General features: G+C 39.4%; 1 protein-coding gene across 1 annotated transcript in view; it reads right to left on the bottom strand.

Moving 5' to 3' along the window:
* The window catches only part of LAMB3 (laminin subunit beta 3), a 91566-nt gene extending 78473 nt beyond the window's left edge, over window positions 1–13093 (bottom strand). The window contains exons 1-3 of the mRNA XM_075853677.1: window positions 12981–13093; window positions 11688–11736; window positions 8744–8898 (exon numbers count right to left, since the gene is read on the bottom strand). Coding sequence (XP_075709792.1) covers window positions 8744–8898; window positions 11688–11712 — 180 coding nt within the window. The 5' untranslated portion in view covers window positions 11713–11736; window positions 12981–13093. The remainder of the gene's footprint in view (window positions 1–8743; window positions 8899–11687; window positions 11737–12980) is intronic.
* Window positions 13094–16268: the final 3175 nt, after the last annotated feature.

The following is a 16268-nucleotide window of genomic DNA, read 5'->3' as shown; positions in this document are numbered from 1 at the left end:
ACAATGGGCAGCACTTTGAACACATTTTATAAGTGGTCAGAAACTTGTAAATAACTCATGAAAGAATAAAGTAACATTAAAACCAAGCACACCATTGTTTTTCTTGTGAAATTTTCGATAAGTTTGATGTGTCACATGACCCTCTTCCCATTGAAAAAACTAACGTTGGATACAAAATGGCCGACTTCAAAATGGCCGCCATGGTCAACACCCAGCTTGAAAAGTTTCCCCCCTCCCATATACTAATGTGCCACAAACAGGAAGTTAATATCACCAACCATTCCCATTTTATTTAGGTGCATCCATATAAATGGCCCACCCTGTATATGTAAACCTTACTTGAGGCTTTTATTTTTTTTCTTTATATAGATGTTAAATGCAATGGCAGTACATGAATATAGGTATTACCACATATACTTTAAATTAAATATAATATTAATAATAACGTAGCAACATGCCAAATACCATGCTAGTACAATCTGACCATTTCAAAATTCAAGTCAGCAGCACTTGGCTTTTAGCCACCACTCTCGGAAGCCAGGAGTCTAAGCACGTATTAACAGTGGGTGGATGAAGTTACATAAAGCTGCAGACTAAGGATGTCAAATGCAAACCCTCAGAATAACATGATTAGAATAGCACAATTTACCCATACTGTGCATGAAAAGGATAATTTCTGTCAGCACCGTGACAAACCATGAGATCTTGGTGATATACACTACTGTTCAAAAGTTTAGGGTCACTTAGAAATTTCCTTATTTTTGAAAGAAAAGCACAGTTTTTTTTCAATGAAGATAACAATAAATTAATCAGAATTACACCATATACATTGTTAATGTGGTAAATGACTATTCTAGCTGCAAACGTCTGGTTTTTAATGCAATATCTACATAGGTGTATAGAGGCCCATTTCCAGCAACCATCACTCCAGTGTTCTAATGGTACATTGTGTTTGCTAACTGTGTTAGAAGGCTAATGGATGATTAGAAAACACTTGAAAACCCTTGTGCAATTATGTTAGCACCGCTGTAAACTGTTTTGCTGTTTAGAGGAGCTATAAAACTGACCTTCCTTTAAACTAGTTGAGAATCTGGAGCATTACATTTGTGGTTTCGATTAAACTCTCAAAATGGCTAGAAAAAGAGAGCTTTCATGTGAAACTCGACAGTCTATTCTTGTTCTTAGAAATGAAGGCTATTCCATGCGAGAAATTGCCAAGAAACTGAAGATTTTCTACAACGGTGTGTACTACTCCCTTCAGAGGACAGCACACACAGGCTCTAACCAGAGTAGAAAGAGAAGTGGGAGGCCCCGCTGCACAACTGAGCAACAAGACAAGTACATTAGAGTCTCTAGTTTGAGAAATAGACGCCTCACAGGTCCACAACTGGCAGCTTCATTAAATAGTACCCGCAAAACGCCAGTGTCAACGTCTACAGTGAAGAGGCGACTCTGGGATGCTAGCCTTCAGGGCAGAGTGGCAAAGAAAAAGCCATATCTGAGACTGGCTAATAAAAGGAAAAGATTAATATGGGCAAAAGCACACAGACATTGGACAGAGGAAGATTGGAAAAAAGTGTTATGGACAGACGAATCGAAGTTTGAGGTGTTTAGATCACACAGAAGAACATTTATTAGATGCAGAACAACTGAAAAGATGCTGGAAGAGTGCCTGACGCCATCTGTCAAGCATGGTGGAGGTAATGTGATGGTCTGGGGTTGCTTTGGTGCTGGTAAAGTGGGAGATTTGTACAAGGTAAAAGGGATTTTGAATAAGGAAGGCTATCACTCCATTTTGCAACGCCATGCCATACCCTGTGGACAGCGCTTGATTGGAGCCAATTTCATCCTACAACAGGACAATGACCCAAAGCACACCTCCAAATTATGCAAGAACTATTTAGGGAAGAAGCAGGCAGCTGGTATTCTATCTGTAATGGAGTGGCCAGCGCAGTCACCAGATCTCAACCCCATAGAGCTGTTGTGGGAGCAGCTTGACCGTATGGTACGCAAGAAGTGCCCATCAAGCCAATCCACCTTGTGGGAGGGGCTTCTGGAAGCATTGGGTGAAATTTCTCCCGATTACCTCAGCAAATTAACAGCTAGAATGCCAAAGGTCTGCAATGCTGTAATTGCTGCAAATGGAGCATTCTTTGACGAAAGCAAAGTTTGAAGGAGAAAATTATTATTTGAAATAAAAATCATTATTTGTAACCTTGTCAATGTCTTGACTATATTTTCTAGTCATTTTGCAACTCATTTGATAAATATAAGTGTGAGTTTTCATGGAAAACACAAAATTGTCTGGGTGACCCCAAACTTTTGAACGGTAGTGTAGGTGATGGGGAAGAAGACTGTGACAGACATGAAAATATTTAGTAACTCACATACACTCTTCATACATAGATGCTACCTTTTCATTAGTTCATCTGCTATTCCTCCTGCAAATGTATGAATATATAAACAATTACAACAAAAACAACTTACTCCCTGTCAATAGTGTGTGTCACTACACAGTTTGACATTGTCAGCACTGATTGGACAGTGCTAGAGTGTAAAGGGACAGCCTCATTGACAATAGGAATGGTGACATCCAGTTGTCATACATTTCCAGGTGGAATAACAGAGGAATGGAACATTGCAGAATTCTAAGGGCCTGTTCACATCAGCATTGGCCTTCTTTTTGTTAGACCTTTCCGTTGGAATGGGAGAAAAGGCTGCAATACCTGTGAATCATCGCTAAATGCATGTCGACAATTCACAGTGAGCAAGAAGAAATGAAGGGGAAGCTCGTACGAGTTCTGCGGCCCTACAAAACAGCTGATCAGCGGAGGTCCTGAATGTTGGACCCCGACCCATCAGCTATTGATGGCCTATCCTGAGGATAGGCCATCAATTTTTAGCGGCTGTAAAAAAATATAGAACTTTCCTGTCCAAGCCCTTCCCTTAGGTACAGAAATCTGTAAAAATTCTAACCTGCAGCTTCATTTGAGAGAGTTATACTACAGGTGTTACATGCATGGGCATGTATATGCAGACATATTATTCTTCATTTCCATGCTATGGAATATAAGATTAGATTATGCTTCAATTTGGATCTATTTAATAAAACTAATTCAAATAATTTTGTCACAGACATGATAACTTGAAAAAAAAAAATGGACTTATTAAGAATTTGGTATGCCTGTTCTTAAAGATATGAGGTCAGTCCCATCCCACTAGCTATCTGTATATATTAACTAATGTTATAAACAACAGTCAGCTCTGTTCACAAAGTATCCCTGACGGATCCGTTCTGTTGCAGATCCTTATAGATGTCTTTGATTTATAATTGTTTCGTCACGTTTGCATTTCTTTTTCTAGGTCGATTAACACAACAGACCATACTATTCAGCCCATCAGAAGCAACAGAGACCAGACAGAAGTGTGAACAGAGCCTAATATTTATGTTTCTGTGCAGACAATACAATTTTTTTTTAATTTTTTTTAAATAGTGACGAGATTCAACTCAATGACTAGACAAGGCACGAAACCACCACAATATTCATGTACTGTCTAATGCTTTGTGAGTTGTACGTTGCTCTCTTTTAGGGTGTCGTCACACTGGCCCAATGCGGGTGCATTTTAGTGTATGCTATGCATTGCGGCCTCGAGAGCCAGAATCAGTGTGGTTCAAGTGAAATAGATATAGACATTGTTTTATGCACCCATATTACAGCCATGTGAAAGCAGCCTGACTAAGATGCAAGGTTACTATGCAAAGACAATGGTTCATATGGAACCACAACAAAATGGATCTGTTATATCTGTCATAGATCCTTTGTGATCTGTGATCTGGCAGTAATCCTTCTATTAGATAACAATTATCATCCACATTGTCTTATATAGAAATGTATTTGAAGTGACTTTGCAGTAAAATTCACTAAGGGGCCAATACAAGTCACAGTTCAGGGAATTCAGAATGGGGATTCTAAAATATCACTTGCCCCAGAGAGGAACATAAACAATACTAGTTCATTTCTGAGAATACATTTACTGTGCAAACTGTATTTCCTGTTATCTCCAGGAAGACTTCAGGAATTTTTTTGAGAAATCATCATAATGACTCTTAGGCTATGTTCACACGGGGTCTTTTGCCGAGTTTTTTGACGCGGAAACCGCGTCGCAAAACTCGGCAGAAACGGCCCGAGAACGCCTCCCATTGATTTCAATGGGAGGCGTCGGCGTCTTTTTCCCGCGAGCAGTAAAACTGCCTCGCGGGAAAAAGAAGCGACATGCCCTATCTTCGGGCGCTTCCGCGTCCGACCTCCCATTGACTTCAATGGGAGGCAGGAGAAAGCGTGTTTTATGCCCGCGGCGCTCAATGGCCGCGGGCGAAAAACGGCGCGATAATTGCTATTCACACGGAGTATTTTGGGGGAGGAATATCTGCCTCAAAATTCCGTTTGGAGCTTTGAGGCAGATATTCCTCCCCCAAAATACTCCGTGTGAACATAGCCTTACATTTTTTTTTATTGTTGAAACATATTTTGTATTGTAGCAGATCAGTCCTGAGTAGCATATACCCAAAGAGGGACAAGGGGAAGGCTGCAGACTGTGCTAAATATTGTAAGATGTGTACCACAATGTTCAGCTTTATTTTATTAGAGGCAACAAACAGCCGTACATGACTTAAGTTGGGGCCTACTTCATAGTCGGAATCCAAGGGTCAGGTCACACGGCAGATTTTGCATGGTGGGTTCCGCTGCGAAATCCACCACGGAATTATTGCTGTCGTCGGCAGGAAGTTTCCTCCTCCCATTCACTTCACTCGGAGGTTCGGGTGGAATTCGCCCGAAGATCAGGCAGGACGCTTCTTTTTCCCACTAGCTGATAAAATCAGCTAGCAGGAAACAGAAGCGTCCGGCTCCCATTGAAATGAATGGGAGGCAGAATTTTGCGGAAGGAGGCAGAATTCTGCACTTAGAGGCTCCTGAAATGTAAATCTGGTTCTGCCTGCAATATTATATAAAGAATATGCAATGAGCCTGGAAATTAAGTATATGAGTCTGTAGTATTTAGATGAAAGTATAGCAAGATCTGCCATCTTAAAGAGTAATAACAGTTTGTACATAAAAAAAAAAATGGTCTTGGTAGAAAAACAATTCATGCAGCCATTTTTAATATTTTTTGCACAAATATAAACCTAAAATAAAAATGAATCAATACTCCAAGGTATAACCACAATTAAAAGAAATCTATCACTAGAAAAGACCCGTTTCTCTTAGGACATCTAAAAGAGCACAATAGGATGGCATACAAAAGCACGTCCTGTATAGTAAAATGGGCATCTCATTCCATTCATACTATGTCACCATAACTACGGCACCCAACACACTAAAGTGCCATGTTTGTGGTTAGCCAATGAGGGTGGTCAATTACCACTGACCCACCTTTTTGTTTCTCCAAACAGGGATGGATTCGGGTGCTCAGTGGATGCTTTTTACTTGGGGCATCTTTTATTATATCTTCTCTGTTGCTGATATAGAGTTGAGACATGAAAATCTACCATTCTGTGTTCTATATTAATAACACCACAGTGTAAAGAACAAGCAACCATTTTACAACATGTCAAGAGCCCTGGATAACCTACAAATATACAAAAAAAATCCATATGCCAAAACTCGTAAATACAAATAGTGGAATGACAAGCTTTTATCCCTAAATTATAGCCCAAAAATATAATGCAATAACATTGTTTTTCAGCACGTGCCTTTCAACCTAACCACCCTGACCTCTACCTAAGGGAATTTTTGGCAAATCAAAGTCTGTATTTATCATATATTTCACAGAAAAAACAGGTTAAAATAATTAACAAATAATTAACAAATTTTGAAGATAATGATCTACATATAATCACTGCTTATACCTACAAAACCCTGCATGTGTACAGTGTCAGCCAGAAGTGTACATGAGTAGAGGTATTGGATACACAGACATATTTTAGATTTGCTTCAGCTTGCAAAACTATATTTCAATACCATTCATTTTGGCACAGAATCCAGACAGTACACACGGAGGCGGTGGTGTGTGTGGCAAGCAATGACCTCTATCATTGGAACACAGCCAAGTGACATGTCAAGGGTTTATTTACCATTTATAGACAAGTTTAGTCTTACAATGCTAACAGTGATCAGATGCTACTTTATATATGAAGCGATACTCCAAGTACGTAGCATTATCGGCAATGTTATAATATATAAAGTGAAATTATGTAAAGTATTTAAATCCGTTGAAGTGCTATATCTGGTACCCACAACAACTAGTAAACAATATATCACATACTTTGTTGAGAAATTGTTAAAATTAAGCAACAAAAATATAAGGAACAAACAAAGCTGCAAAATGCAAAATCTATAACGGCCCCCTCAACTATCACACTTGTCCTTTATAGTATTGCTGTTCTCTTATGTGGCAGGGGGCCTTCTGCACGCCCTATAATTATGCCCTTGTGATGTACAACATTGTTTACTTATTCCAGCTCCTGAAATTCCTGTAACCGGCTTATTACTAAAATCATTTTGTTACATGCCTTCACTTGCTATGTGCTTTTTTTCATTGTTGGTGGCCTCAGGTTTTTTTTTTCCGCTTGATAGATATACTGTGTACACTGGGCGGTTCTGCAGAGCAGCACAAGTGGCCGCCATTTTATAGTTACAAACTACAATTCCCACAAGCCTCCTGGCTGCATGTGCTCTCTGTGGTGTGCCCTGGTGTAAAATGCCCAGTCCATCCACAATTATTTCATTGTGGTTCAGGTGTACTTCCTTTGCGCACGCTCCACTGCTGCTATTATATAGTCGAGTGGCGCTCGGAGAGTACAGGGGAGCGGATTAGGCTTCTTTCACACTACCGTTAGTATACATTTTACTCTCTTTCGTCAGAGGAAAAGAGTATCGAAAGACTAAACGGAAAGCAACGGTTCCATTAGAATTACCATTTATTTCAATGGTAATTCTGTTGTTTCAGTTGCTTTTCGTTTGTCTCCGTTCGCTAGGTTTACAGGTTTTTTCACGGAAACAAAAGTTCTGCAGACTGCACAGCAAAGGGACAGCTTTAGGATCTGTAGGGTCACTGATGGCCCGTCCCCTAATACTAAGCCCTGCCCACTTTTTTTACAAAACTGTCACGAGTCGCAGAAAAGCAAAAAAAAGTCTCACTTTTTTTGCGCACGACAGGCTTGCGCAAAGATTTGCAACTTTTTTCTCAACAGAAAACTGGTGAAAATCACTTAATAAATCTCCACCTCCGTATTTGGAATTTGTGATATATAAGTGGTCACTGTTTCAAGAAGGAATTGCTGTACTTTCTGATCTTTCAATGGAGGTCTATTTAGTTCCTTAGGCCCCATTTACACGAGAGTATCAGATTCATGCGCGTGAAAAACGCACATGAATCTGGTCCGTGTGTATTGCGTTATGCGTCAGTGTGCTTTGCGAGTGGCATGCGTTATTCACGTACTCGGAAAGCACATCTTTTATTTTTGTATTTTCAATCGAATTGATGCGCAATTCACGCATTGCACACGAATGTACATCAGTGTGCAGTGTGTGGTTTTCACGCACCCATAGACTTCAATGGGCGCGTAGGTGCGTGAAAACGCACCAATATAGGACATGCAGTGAGTTTCACGCAGCGTACTCTCGCTGCGTGAAAACTCACGCATGTCTGAACGGCCCCATTGAAATCAATGAGTCCATGTGCTACGCGTGATTTCCATGCGCAGCACACGGACGTGATTCACACTCGTGTGAATAGGCCCTTACCTCCCATCTTACAACGATTGTTACTACGTCCTCATGCATTTGACTCATGTTGGCAGCACATCTCCCTGTTTACACAGGTAGATGTGGTGCCGACTAGCGACCGTTTTATTGTCCGCATAAAAGATCTGATCCGCCAAAGAACAAGCGTTTGCTCATTTATGAGCTGATAATTGCCCTAATTACGCATCATGATCCTTCTCCCATGTAAAAGGCCCTTATTTCTGGTTTATGGATGGAAACTAGGCTGCCAACTGAAACATAGGGCAATCACGTTAAATGAATAAGGGAAAAATGTAACTCTCAATTCCTCTGCAAGGGTCAGACAGAGCAGACACGTTTTACAAAATAAGTCTGCAGTTTCTCCCATTTGACTGTGTGCAAGGGGCATTGTCCTCTAAGATACTTTCTTTGTGAACTGTTCTGTCCTAGGCATGGAAATCCACCCCCTAGTCATACAACCCATATTAAATATTTATCAAGTGAAAGTTATGTAAGTGTATGAAAGGTTACACATTAAAAATAGACTTGCTGACAATAGTTGGATTTCAGTACGGCTGTCAAACTCAACTGTAATAACTGAAACTTCAATTGCCAAATGATATTAAATAGTACTATTTATGTGTCTGAGATGACAGCTTGATAGTCACTAAAGGGCCCTGACTTAGTAAAGGTAACAGGTAACAGGTAACTGCATTTTTATTATACAAAATGGAAAATTCAATAATTAAGATTTTATCATCCAAACACTGACCCGTTATCAGTTTATTACAGGGATTATTCTTGTACACAGCTTGACAAAGGATCTCAATGGTCCGAAACATCACTTCATGTCATTGGAGCAGCAAAAAAATTGTGCGCCATTTTTCATTATTTAAACTATGTGCTGTTCCAAGACCAGGCTTCAAAAGTGTTATATTCAAACATGTTTGTGTACCAACCTCTCCAAAGGGAGTGCAGTAAGTTTCTGGCCTTCCCATTCCACAAGTAGAAGAAGCTCTCAGGTGATCTGTTCTTCCAATAAGAAGATCACCCACTGCAGGATAACATCCTCCACGAGAGCAGTCTTGTTGTGCATTCACAAGATATGCAAATCCTACATAAGATGCAAAAATAAAATTAAATAGAGTAAATTCAAAACATTTAAAGGCCTTCGAAAGTGATTTATATATATATATATATATATATATATGTATGTATATATATGTATATATATATATATATATATATGTATATATATATATATATATATATATATATATATAGCAGTCAGTGTGTATGGTGCAACTTTCAAATTTGTTTTTATTTAAAACTATTTTTACTTTTTGAGGTACAGCTGCTCTGTATCCTGTATACAGAGCAGCTGTATCGTTCGTTAAGACCCGAATCCATCAGGTCAGCGGGACTGACAGGTTTGGTATTATCGCGTCCTGCGTGACTCTGACACACAGGGTCTACCAGTAATCTATCACATATAAGTTATGAATTAGATGTGATCGTTAACAGCTTGACAGGACCTGCTGACAATGAACCCGTCAGTCCCGCTGACCTGACGAATACAAGATTCAGCTAACAATACAGCTGTTCTGTATACAGGATACAGAACAGCTGTACCTCAAAAAGTAAAAATAAATCTAATTTATGATATATATATATGTATGTACATATATATATATATATATGTACAAACATATATATATATATATATATATATATATATATATATATATATATATATATATATTTAAACACTTTCAAAGTGTATAAAAAAAAAGACCAACTTCAAGTGTAATACTGTCACTTAATTTTTTGTTGGTCACGAGAGGTCTTAAAAAATACATTTTGGCAATCAGTTCTTTAATTAATGTTTGACTGTTTTCTAGCTAAATTTATCAGAGCAATTTTGAAACATAATGGGGCAGATTTATAATTGTATTTATGCCTCGGTTCTGCCGTGTCAAGCACCTATTTTCTTGCCATATAAATTGTTGCCCAGCTTTATTAATGCCTGCGCTAGATAGAACCTTGATTTGTAACATGCGCACCACATCGGATCGCATACTTAGAATATGGCTGTGAATTTGTCGAGTCGTGAAATGCAGATTTAACCAGTTTTGTGGTGCAGTATACTGGTCTGAAGTATACCACCCAAAAGGCGGTGTAAAGAAGGGAAAGGTGTCTAACATGCGGCAAGATGTGCCAAGTCTATCAGCGTGCACATCATTAAAAATTTGTCACATCTTCAGCTTAGTACCTCCAGCTATCTATTATTAATAAATCTGCCTCAATAACTCTTTTCACACTGGAATCCAAACACTACGGCCATACAAAGCCATGAAGAAAATAACGCAACCATAATTTGGAAACAAGCCCATAGTCACACCAATCAATCATTTGTATAAATAAGTCTACATTGCCCTAATAAAGAGAGATTGAAGCTTTGTAATGGCAGAAGTCCAAAATTAAAGATTTCTGCTAAAGAAAATATTCTCCCTCATAAAACTCTAAATGACTCAAGATAGAATGAAGTTTCTCCCGGCATAGTGACGCTGACAGCCGCTGGCTGAATGGAGCTCGGCCTCTTTATTCTCAGGATCAACGGGGATCCCAGAGGTCGGACCCCCACTGATCACAATGTTATGGTATATCCTAGTGATATTATATAACATTACAAAATGATAATACCGGAAATTGATGCTGGTCTGAGATCACAGACATCGCTTTTTCCTTGCCATTGTTCAGGTCCTCTGCCACATCTCTGTTTACATGCCTGCTTGATAACGTGTCAGCGATAAGAAGGACACGTCATGTGAGCGGGCCAGTAAATAACCCCCCCCCCCCTTTGGTGACGTCACTATGGACTGTTATTGGTTGGCCTGCTCATGTGACTGTAAATGTGTATTGACATATTTATTATGAACATTTTGGTTTCAGTTAGGTTCTCTTCTCCTAGGTAAACTTCTTTAATTTTAAATGTATTTCCTGTTAAGCCTACATTTATCTTTCTGGAGAAGGAATGCTTAGCTCCCTGGCTCTATAAGACAAGGAGCCATTGACTGGCAGTATCCCTTTAAGGGGAAGGGGGACAATCTGTTTCCCGCTGTGGTCTGAGGCTATTACTGGCTATTGGCCATGTCTGGGTGGCCTTTATGTTTATTATAAGGGCGCTGTGGAGGACGTCCGGTCTCTTTGGTCTCTTGGGCAAAAAACTTTTCCTACCACAGGTTTTTTGGCCTTTTATGTTTTTATTTTAGGATTTGTTTCTTGTGAAATTCTTTGTGCACTTGGTAATTGTGTATCTTTAACCTTAGGTGTCACAGCGTATGTATGGTAGGACTTTGTGCCTTTTTGATAGAAAGAAGCATTTGTGTATGTCACCTGACAGACCAACTAGGACATGCTGTGGTCGTGTTGGCATGCTGGGTGATCGTATGAACAAGATACATCTACGGGCAAGGTTCTCAATATGCATTTTTTTTTAAAAAAGCTGTGGCGAGTCCCCACTTGTCTCCACAATATAAGTGTCCTGTTTCTTTATTTTTTTTAAAGAATTGAAATAGAAGATTGTTTGTTGAAGTATTATGTAGGCGTCTGGGTTTTTAGGTTTGTTATACCACTACTGTCAGTCTGTTGTGCCTAAACACGTGAACAAGAACTTTGATCATGTCCAAAATAGTCTAACATTTTTGACAAGTAAAATTCTTTCAGTCTTACTTTTTAACAAGGCATGTAGTTTAGTTGATCGAGGTAACAAAAAATAAATGCGTGAGAGTCAACAAAACATTTCATATTGCAGACATGCACAAAATATGTTTCATAAAATGTGCGATACATATAATTAGTGTAAAATAATCCACCCTGAAGGGACACAGACAAAAACCTCACCTAGAAGTATGATGTATAACCACATCCTTTGTTCCTGAGCTCTGCACACCTGTGGAAGAAGTTTAAGATCACATATTAACTCCATAGAATTCTTATTACTGCTGAGAAACATCTGTTTTCACAATAGTCTTATGTACTTATAATCTAATTCAGAACAGGTTTTATAGAAAGGCTATAGTGATATAACACATTCTATTTCTGTGGTTTCACAGAGGAGCAAGGCAAATAACATATATGGGATAGGTAATAACATGTATCGGAGTTCTTACCAGATTTATTCCACAGTTTCAAAGTTAGGATGAATAGTAAATTATTGCTAATTTATTCTCTCCCGCCATTAACATGATCACCCATGTCAAACGTTTCGACACATAGTGTGTGGTAGATTTTATTTATGGTCTTTGCATAGGACAAAGTTCACATACAAAATGCCATAATAAATACTATAAACTGACCTGGTAAGATATATAACAGAATGCAGAATTCAAGATTCAGAAGCTAAATTTAGTATTGGCAAGTTGTCCAGAGGACAAGATTTCTTAGTGATCTAATTCGAGTGACCTTGCCTGTGTGCTTGTGTGTGGGTGGGAGTGAGATTAAAAGGGTGTCATTTGTTACTAATCATAAAATGGTCCACAAAAACGACCTGGCTCCCAAATGTGCCCATAGACAATCGATATATGTTGGCAGGTCCAGACAATTTTGACATTCTTTGCTTATAATCCAATGTAGATGGTCAATCATAGACAATAGATTGTCATTAGATCTCACTAAAATTGTTTAGATCTGCCAAACAATGTCTATGATAATTTTAAGATTCTTTAGCACATTCACAGGTCATTGACCTTACTGAAACTGATATATTAAAGCATTTGACCTCAAACTTTCACTCTGCCCCACGTCACAATCAGACGTTCAAGACCTATAGATCTATGTTGCTGTAGGCAATATCCACCCCCCCTATGAGCTAACATGGAAGGAATAAACTAGAAAACAGTGATTATTTATTTTTGCCCTTTCAGGTCACTATATTGTTATTCAGGGAATAAAGTGCACCAGTGACCACCTTGTGCACTCAATCCTTCAAATACAGAGTCAGCCATAGGAGATCTCCAATGTGAGGAACCCTCCAAGCAGATGCCTATTCAATTCTAGGCAATATATCCATTATTTTTTCTTTATAAATCAGCCTGGTAACTCCCTATTGGATTAATGTTGTCTGTAGACAGAACCACAGTTGTTAAAATGAATACAACAGCTACGCATAATTTGCAGGACTATTGCGAGACTCACCTGGACTTTCACTTTTCTCTGATATCCTCTTCTTGGAGCTTGTTTCTTTCTCCACTACAAATCCCAACTGCAATTTTCCTTCCTCGAGCTGGCTTTTTAAACCACGGCTCACCTAGATCCTCTGCAGTGTAGTGATAAGGGAGTGTGTCAGTATCCTCATCAGACGCACACACCCAAACATAGTTACTCATCACATACCACATCCTAGACGCAGCATGCCTGCTCCACACAGTACAGGTACACCTTTATGTACAGGACCATAACACAATACTCAACCTCTAGGGAGCAATTAATCATTATGGGACTATCACTCACCCCCAGGTGTGAACCAAACTATAACATTTAGGAGTTAACCGTAAATTTTAGGGGAAGAGCTGGAATGTACACGTTCTTTTACCAAGTACAGATTATACAAGACTGCTAAAATAGGCGGGTGGTGTGAATTTTCCATCCTGACTAAAGCTTTACTACATCTACCCAACTAAGCAAAGAAAGAAAACAAGTCTTACATGGACATGACCCTCAAAGCTACCTATCCTTTGCGTCATACCTCTAAATTGTCAGGACACATGTAATATTGTATAAATACTTAGAATATAAAGCAGTTCTTGCTCTTTCTAATTATATTGAGGACTCCATTGATGACTTTTGTGATTATAAATGTGATTGCATGTCTGAGTTACATGAAAAGCTTGCATGAAGTGCTGTACAATGATATCTATGCAAAACCAGATTGGTTATGTTAGGTGAGACCAAGCAGTTCATATGATTCTCAAAATACCCAAACCGGTTACACACGAATGGTTCACCCAACTCACAGCCAGATCAATGTCCACTATCTGGATTCTAGAGGTACACAAGGACAGCATCTCATGACTGAAGCCGCACTCACCCAGTCTGACATAGAAAATTCTTTAATGGATTTTAAAAAAGGTGTGGGGGGAAGACAAAGACAATGTCAGGCAACAGCCGTTTCACGTACAGCGCTTTCTTAAGCGTTTGAGAAAGCGTTGTACGTGAAACGGCTGTTGCTTAACACTGTCTTCGTCTTCCCCCCACACCTTTTTTACAGGCATTAAAGAATTTTCTACGTGAGACCGGGTGAGTGCAGCTTTTTTCCCTCTACTTGCATTGTGTTACATATGTCTTGTATTGTGTTTGTGTTGTATTATTTACATTGTGGTTCACAGGCAATGATGTCTTGCTCCTGTAGCTTTAAAATATTTAGAGCCAGAGAACTGGCTCAAATGCCATGTTGGTAAGGTTTTATTGCCATTGGGCATGTAACAAAGTGTGGCTTCATGCGTCCTCATGCTGGGAGAGGTGCTAAGTGTTTAAAAGATGACTGTTCCTGCTTAATGGGGTTCAGTGAGCAGATTATGCCCAAAGGACAAGCACTGTGTGTGCAGAATGCTGAGTTAGTGCCATACGGCACAAGTGGGGGCCCTGAGCGTCGGAGAGGGTCTGTAGTGATTGGCGGGTGATGGGCAGGAGACTTCACGTTTGAAATGACGTGATTGGCGGGTGGATTGGCAGGAGCCTACCTACAAGCCTATTGTGGATAGACTGAACCAAGTAAGGGCCTGTGATTGAAGAGAACATACCCCAGTATCAGGGAGAAGTGCTTTAGACTGTACTACAACTGACTGTTCAGTTAGCTATCATTGCCTAAACCAGGACCAGGTTATAGCAAGTTAAAGAGACTGTACCCTTCATGTATCCTGAGAAGTGTTGTGTTGTTATCTGCTTGCGACCATGTCTAAGAGCAACCCAGCCTAAGTAAAGTAACTTTGTTTTTGACATCTATTCCTGGTATCCGTTCCATCTTTCCACAACTAAACTGCACATTGGCCTACAACCAACTTGGCCTTTATTACAGAGTTTTCTTGAGGCTGCGCCAGTCAAATTTAGTCAGATTTAGTCAACCTGTGCCCACTTATAGTAGGCAACAAATACCCCAAAAAAAACATTCTCTTGATTTTTAAAGAAAATTGGTGCAGGCAGGGGTGAACCTAGCCTTTTTCTGCCTGAGACACATGCTGCCTCCCTAACATGCAAGGTGGGGTGATGCGCCTGATGCCAAGTTCTTACCTTGCCTCATGGATGGTGCACCCCTGCATGCAGAAACGAAGTTGTCAAACACACTAAATATCTGATGTGCTATTTTACCTTAGTTATATGAAGAAAAATATTGTGCCAAATAATGTTAGGGCAGGATTAGGCTGGCACGTAAAGTTTTGCATGTGGATGTGTAACTTGCTTATCTGGTCTCCCAGGTTCTTTTTTACTACATTTGGGTCATGTTACCCAGGAGGCAATAAGATACGTATTTATTAAATCAAGCTATTAAAGAAATTAACTTAACAAAGATATAAGTTCACTATTAATTTGATTATCCTTGGTTTACCTACGCATTTGATCCTAAATTCACCATGTGCACCATGTTAACACATGACTATATGATACAAATATATACTAACAAACATAAAATTTTCATGAAATAGACATTGTCCCCACCATAGCAAAGTACATAAGCAGTATATTTGTAATAATCATCCACAAGCGAGAAAAGAAAACCTGGACCGCACATACACTTTTATATATAGATGCATATATACATAGTCTGTCTTTTTTTCTGGCACCACCACTCCTCCCCCATTTGGCCCAGTGTCTTTAATAGCAGGAAACTGCATAAAAAGGGTTCCTACCTAATTGTTCTCAGTTGGCCGCTGAGACTACAAGGAAAGGTGAGCTTTTTCCATCTGTTCATTTTTTTTGTGGTATTGTGTGGTAATCTTTCGTTGTTGTGGTGCTGTATCTGTGGGGGGACGTGGTCCAGAACCAAGGTGGCATGGATGCTGTCGGTCTCCTGGGTTGCTCCCTCTTGGTTGCCATGGGATACTACACTTGGTAAAGTAGGGACCCAATTGAAAGAGGTCGTCGTGAAGTGGCAAGTGGGCTTATACTGTTTGATCAAAATGTTTACTAAGAACCTCATGTTCGTACATTTTATTTTGTGGAGCTGCAATAGATCAAGTATAGCAAGTGGATGTGCGGACCAGGTTTTCTTCTCTCCCTTGTGGATATATTTATAATGATATTTCCACTATTGTGCTATATACTCGAAGCTATGTCGCTCTTCCAGACCCCATTAACTTAGAAGCCGTCCCATTGTTTCACGGCATGAATAGTACTGCAGGTTGCACTATTCTTGGCATCAAATGTGACAGAACTGTTCACTAATCATATTATTATCATCTGGAGAAATATAGGATCAAAACGAAATCA

This window comes from Rhinoderma darwinii, chromosome 2 (genome assembly GCF_050947455.1).
Source record: "Rhinoderma darwinii isolate aRhiDar2 chromosome 2, aRhiDar2.hap1, whole genome shotgun sequence".
In the NCBI taxonomy this organism is placed as follows: domain Eukaryota; kingdom Metazoa; phylum Chordata; class Amphibia; order Anura; family Rhinodermatidae; genus Rhinoderma; species Rhinoderma darwinii.
Note: the sequence above shows the minus strand (reverse complement) of the source record. Positions and strands in the feature narration are given on the sequence as shown.